Genomic DNA, 7,082 nt, shown 5'->3' on the forward strand with positions numbered 1-7,082 from the left:
TGATTGTACAGATTAATTGATCATAGAATGGAGTCAGAAGAGAGAGGAGATCTGGTCCCACGCGTGAATAATTGACAATAAATTGTGAGTCCCACGTATTTGTGTCTTATATATAAAATTTATGTGAATCTTCATTCTATGAATGAAGCATTGCTCTTATTTTTATTTTTAAGAGTGTTGATAAAAATTCTCAAAACTCGAGGGGCGTGTTTGTTATAAAATAAAAAAGAGAACAAAAGAAGCCGTTTTGGCAGTGGCATCTGTCGTTAAATTGAACAAAAGGAACTGCTCTGCACTTTCTTAATTAATTTCGAAGACCGACTCCACAGGAGATTGAAAAATTCAGAGATATAAATGGCGAGGAGACCGGACGAGGAATATGATTACTTGTTTAAGGCGGTGTTAATCGGCGATTCGGGTGTAGGCAAATCAAATTTGCTCTCCCGATTCACCCGAAATGAGTTCTGCTTGGAATCTAAATCTACCATCGGAGTTGAATTTGCCACCCGTACCCTAAAGGTTCGCTGCTACTATTGTTTCTATTTTTAGAATTCATCAATGTGGAAATGCAAAAATAGTAATTTAGTATCAGTATGTCTCCTGTGATGCCACGCATCAGGGGATTTGAATTTTACTTAACTGAATGTTTATATGTTACTTGAATTCGAAATAAGTGGTCAATTTTTTCTGTATTGTGATTCTTTTAGTTGGCTTAGTTTTGGATCTTCAGATCTGTTAATTATGTTTGGTGGCGATGTTATTTGGAAAGGTGATCTGTTGTAGATTTGATGATTTACCTGTTGTGCTTGCCTATATTAATTCTACGGGAAGTTAAGATGAGATTTTAATAATTTTAACTTAAATACGGTTTTATTATTGCTAACTTTTAAAGCATATTTAAAATTCGTTTTCTAATTTATCAAAAGGAAACTTCATTGTTTTTGCTAAATTAATTATGATTATAAAATAATTAAGACTCCATATACCAACTTTTCACACTATATTGATTTGCTAGAATTTGATATGCAGAATGGCTAGCAAAGCTTAACTGCTGAAATGTTATCGTACTGCTCTTGATTTAATGAAGTTGGACCGGTCTGATTGATAAACCTGATGATCTTGCTATATTACATTTACCAGACCATAGTTCCTTCTATCTTATGTCACTCAGTCATTGCCTGTTCCACACAAAGAAAGGATTCTCCTTCCATTTGGATGTCCCTAAATGAGGGATGCGTTTTAAAGTCTATAAGCAATGCAGTGCCCTTTCCCTATCCTATAGTCTGCCCATCTGTATCTTAATTTAGAAGACGAGGATGTTTTTGGAGATCTCGTACATATTAATAAAATGTAAATGCATAGAAAGCGGACTCATCTTGGAAGTGTATTGTAATGTTGTTCATCACTGAAGCAAAAAGATGATCTTGGGACGTAATCTTGATGTGGGCTTATAATAATAAGAAATTCTCTATTATCATCGTTTCTATATTGTTGTATCCTTAATAATATCGAAATATTTGATAGATATTTTTTTGCTTTAGCTCCCACCATTCAGTTGAAAAGGAACCTGAATTTTATTTATTGTGCTGTGCTTGTTTACTTGTTTTTACTCCTAAGGTTGAGGGAAGAACCGTTAAGGCTCAAATATGGGATACAGCTGGCCAGGAGAGGTATAGAGCCATAACAAGCGCATATTACCGGGGTGCTTTGGGAGCTCTTCTTGTATATGATGTGACAAAACCAACTACATTTGAAAATGTGAGTCGGTGGTTGAAGGAGCTGAGGGACCATGCAGACTCCAACATCGTTATCATGCTTATAGGAAATAAGACCGATCTCAAGCATCTTCGTGCTGTTGCCACAGAGGATGCTCAAGGTTTTGCTGAAAAAGAAGGCCTTTCTTTCATGGAAACATCTGCTCTGGAAGCCACCAATGTAGAGAATGCTTTCCAAACGATCCTTTCGGAAATATATCGGAAAATTAGTAAGAAGCCACTCTCCTCAGATGAGTCAGCACCTGCTAGCCTCAAAGAAGGGAAGACCCTTGTTGTTGGACCCCAGGAGACCCCCACAAAGAATGCATGCTGCTCCGCATCCTAATGGTCTTAACCCAGCATCCCCTGGTCCCTGATTATCTTGTCATTTCAGTTCCCCTTTTTGCTATCTATTATTTTAAATCCCTGTATTATTCAGATGCTTAATTTTTCTTGATTGTTTGAGGCTTTCTTGTGAATGCAATTGGATGAGTCTTACTCTCTCTCTCTCTCTCTCTCTCTCTACACACACACACACACACACACACACACATAGACACACACACCGTACTAGGGTGTTCAATCAAGGGCACCCATGAGGTCACTTCATCGAGTTACTATTGTGCATGTCTCAAAGAGATTCTTTCTCATGTTTATTTTCTGTTTTGTCTCCCATGACTCCAGGTTTGTCCTTGTTAATTTCATTGGAAGCGTCGAAAGGATTATGTATATCTAGAAAGGAAATGTTCGAACCCTAATCCTCTACACCTTAGATACCAAACCATTTTATCTTTATTTGCTAGATCGAATAGTATAACCTGTGAATTCTGCATGGAGAGTCAAAAGTTTTTATCCTTTTCATTACGAGAGGAATAGTCTTGAGTTTTGACATTAGTTCGTGAAATTTCAAGGGATCTATTCTTATTCGTGTTGATTTCGCTCTATTGTTGCTTACAATAGCGTGACATTTCAATGTTATAGTTGTCACATCATTCATCTTAAGACTAGGTCCTGTTTGAGCTTCATTATTTCCTCATTAAAATGAAAATATGATCGTTATCTATCACATCAATTTATCATATTTGATTTTTTATCTCTTGTGTGGGACTCATAACGACTATATTTTTCATTCTCATTTTTACAATAATTTGGCTCAAATGGGGGCTAATATTTTGTCATTAAGACAAAAACAAGCACAAAAAGCAAAAGAAATAACAAAAGAAAGATTTCTTCACGCTGCCTATGTTATGGATAATTTTCAACAATTTAGACTGGTGAACAGGGATGGACATAGATTAAGTTGGGTCAAGATCGGATTCAACTTGACAATCGAATCAACAATTCGTGTTAGGTGAAATTCTAATTTGAAATTAAATCGACTCAAGTCAACCTGAGTGGGTTTGGTTGGTTCGATTTGTCATATTGAAAATCAAATAATTTTAAACCCCAACCCCTTAAATTGAGGTTTTCAACTTGGTTTTAGCCAATTCAAAATTCTAGCCAACCTTTATCGAAATCGATCCAAGTTGGTTCAGTTGGATGGTTTGTATCGATTAGACAGGTAATTTGCACACCCATACTAGTAAACGATAATTGCTCAATAGTTGAAATCTTACGTCTTGACACGTAAAGTGGATTATATTTTAAAAAATAAATTAAAAATTACATTTTTACATTGTTCAACATAATTCACTAGCACATATTGATTAATTTATTAAAATAATAAGAATTAGTAAGGTGTTCTAGAGAATTCGAATTGGCAAGTCATGTCCTAAGAAACATATTCGACTATTAATGCTAATATATGGTGGAGTGGTCCAAAGAAAATCTTGTTTTACCTTAATGTTAAAGATTTGTCGGAGCAAAACAATTGGACCCCTTTGATGGCGTTGATAAAGTTTATGTTATGTCAAATTAATTAAAAATAACTACTTATTTAATTTGTATTACAATTAATTTATAATGATTAATTTGTTGATTGGATTAGTGATGACAAGATTAAGAGAGAGAAGACTTGAGGATTGTATTAAGCTAATTAGTAATGATTGTTTTAAGTTTTAATTCGGTATTTGATGTTACACTCGATTAGAGAAATGGTACAATTAATTAAAAATTAAATAAATTATGATAACAGTTTTTTTTTTAAGTGAATTTTTTTTTTTTAAAAAACTTCTCATATGAATTTTTTTACTCATAAAATAATTTATTTATTTTTTGGTTTATAAGTACATTTATAAGTAGTTTAAAATTTAAAAATTTAATTTAATTTTAACTTAAAATGGATTTTTACTAACAAGTTAAGGTCACCGATAAGATAAAAGTTTGTACTTGTAAGTTTTCATATATAAGTGGTTTTTTCTTTTTATGTATAAGTAACTTTTTATACTTATAATTATCAACCACCTTACATGTACAGGTTATTTTTGCCAGATATTTTACAAGTACTCACATTGGTGGGGTCCGCGTTAATTTTATTTTTTTTATACATGTGGGGCCCTCGCTACAGTGAGGGCTTCTGTATAAACCCTGTAGAAAAAGCCCTAGGCTTCCTATAATTATACTTGGGGTATTAAGTGAATTTTGAAGTGATTTGTAATATATTTTCACTTAGAAGCAACTTTTTTACTTAAAAGTTAATTTTTTTAATAAGAGATTTGTAAATTCTGTTTTTATTTATAAGTAATCTATAAATTCTATTTTTTGCGTACATGACAATCACTGGTCGAATTAGTTATATTTAAATTTTCAATAATCTTATATGGCATTTGAACTTGTCTAGAAATGTCTAACTACAATAGTAAAATGGACGTTAGATATACATATAGCCCTATTTGAGCCCATTATTTCTCATTACATTAAATTAAAAAATTTTCTATCATACTTTTTACTACACAATTTTCAATAAAATAATATTACACGTAAATTAAAAAATTTTCAACTACTCATTTTTCAAAAAAAATACTATTCATCTCATTATAATGCCAAATAAAGGGGCTCAAATAATCTCCAATAAAAAAACAGAAAAAGAAAAAGGAAAATGCTGATCGTCATCTTTAAATCTTGAAGTGAGCACTACATGATCATGTATATTTGTCAAGTTCTGAGTATACATCAATCTCATAAACTATAAAATTCATATGTAATTAGGATTTACGCGAATTGATTGTTGATACCATGTTCTTGAAATTTAAATAAGTCCGATTACATATAGAGTACTCATCAACTTCTAAGAACGTCTAATTATAAAACTATTTTTTATCCAAAAATTGAAGTACTTAGGAGTGGCAATCGAGCCGAGCGACTCTGGCTTGTATTTGGATGAGCTTGAGTCGAGCGGGCCTGCTCGCTAGGTGAGTCAAAACCAGCTCGGCTCGCTCCACTGGCGAATGACCCCTTGTCTCGTGAGCTCATAAAAAAAAGGGGGGAAAAAATTAAAAAAAAAAAATTGAGCTCGTGGACTTGGCTTGTCTCAACTCGTGGCTCACGAGCTCATGGGCCAGACTTGGCTCGGCCCTTGAACACGAGCCGAGCTCTTGGGTAGATGGGCAAAGTCGGCTTGATCCATTGTCACCTCTAGAAGTATTCTCACACTAGTTTGTGAGCATGCTTATTTTGAACCATGCTCCTAGGGATGTTAAATGGGGGGGAATCGCGCGACTAGCAAAAATTGTATTTTTAATCTAAAATGCGAATCGCTCGTCCTTTTCACAAGCTAACTCTTGCGAATGATTCGCTGCTTGACAATTCGTCCCACTTAACATACTTACATAAACTTGGACTTAACACGAAATTGTTCTCCTGGACTCAACATCAACGTAACAAGATCTTGGGCTACAATAGCTTTAGGTAAAAGGTATTTCTATTCTTGCCATTTAAGCGTTGGATTGCAAAGACATTATCTCATTTATGCTTTGAGGACAGTTTTATCCTCAGCCCACGAACTTTCAGTAAACGTCATTGCAAAGGATCGCACGACAGAACACGTGCACATTTCTAGCTAGACTCGAACACCCGAGCCTCCAGCCTCGTTCATAGATCCAGCTGTGTACAGCCTGTCTCCTTAGTCCAACATAAATACCCATAATCCCTTTATTAAATACTTAAATCCGTACATAAAAAAACAATAATCACAAGCATGACCATAGAGAATAAGATGACAAATATAAATACTAATAAATTTGTTCAGTTTTGATTTATTCGCTGGAGACAGGCTGTCGCCAACAACGCCCCACTAGAAGACTAGTACTCTACACCTTACACTGTTTCCTCTTTTTTCTCTGCAATAAAATTTCTCTTCGTTTTCTCCTGGATTCAATTATCTGTCTATGGTTTTTTTGGCTTTTTCTGCCGACTTTCAGATTTCGCTTTTCAGATTGCCGGATCGTTGATGTACAACTCGTAAGCTTTCCTCTGGTATAATTTTCCTATTTTTGGCTTTGAATTTGAGGTTTATTTTTATTTTTTGTGTTGCATTGTGGTATTAATGCGCCGATTTTGTGGCGCTTTGTTTATGTGAAACTCTTGTTTTTTGTTTTACCTTGTCAGTTTCGGCGAACAACTGTTATGAATGTTAGGTTTTTGAATTTCTACGTGGGTTTTCGACTTCTATCATTCCAGATTTAAGTTCTAGATTTTGCTTGTTAATTAATGTATTGTGGCACCAATTCTCTAAGCACCTACATGCTTGCAGATTCTGTGAAATTAGGCTTAAATAGCATAAAAAAGAAAAGAAAACGTTATGTATGGATACCAACGTGCTCACGTTTAATATTCTCTGGGTTGTTTAAGACATCTTTATATTGACTTACATGATATCTACACGGTAAGTGATGGGCGTTGGTTTAAGTGAATTTAAGGTATTACTCTATTAGTATGGGTGATTCTCAAATCTCAGTGTTGAAATTGTTTAGACAGCTTATTGTAATTTATATTACTGCATTTTATGGTTAGAGAATTGCTTGGTCATTTGTGACAGGCATCATGCAACACAGTAAGCAGAGTTATGGAATAATTTTAAGAAGTTCCAAGATTGGCCACATGAACACAGTGCACATAATCATTGTGTCGAATATCTGAATGCATTTCGGTTTGGCTGTGCCTAAATTATGATGTAAACAAGTGGCTCCACAAAACGCAAGGGTTAAGCTGCTATTTGTAAATTTTTACTTTGGTAGTGTCGTTATTAGGTAAGCCATCTGCAGCCACAATGAGCTGATCAAATTATGCTCGTTCAATTGCACGTGCATGGAAATTTTATCTAAGATTTGATTCTTGTTTTGCCTAAATATGTCAAACATTATTACTCTATCATACTTTATAGATCTTTTT

The 7,082-nt window shown here is 34.3% G+C and overlaps 1 protein-coding gene across 1 annotated transcript; it reads left to right on the forward strand.

The window, feature by feature from the left end:
• The first annotated feature begins 217 nt into the window (after nt 1-217).
• On the forward strand, nt 218-2,259 carry LOC111375629 (ras-related protein RABA2a-like). The gene is made up of 2 exons (XM_022998482.1): nt 218-519; nt 1,618-2,259. The coding sequence occupies exons 1-2, from the start codon at nt 355-357 to the stop codon at nt 2,098-2,100; spliced, it is 648 nt and encodes a 215-aa protein (XP_022854250.1). The 5' UTR covers nt 218-354; the 3' UTR covers nt 2,101-2,259.
• Nucleotides 2,260-7,082: the final 4,823 nt, after the last annotated feature.

The sequence above is a fragment of the Olea europaea genome, unplaced genomic scaffold (genome assembly GCF_002742605.1).
Source record: "Olea europaea var. sylvestris unplaced genomic scaffold, O_europaea_v1 scaffold1391, whole genome shotgun sequence".
NCBI lineage: Eukaryota > Viridiplantae > Streptophyta > Magnoliopsida > Lamiales > Oleaceae > Olea > Olea europaea.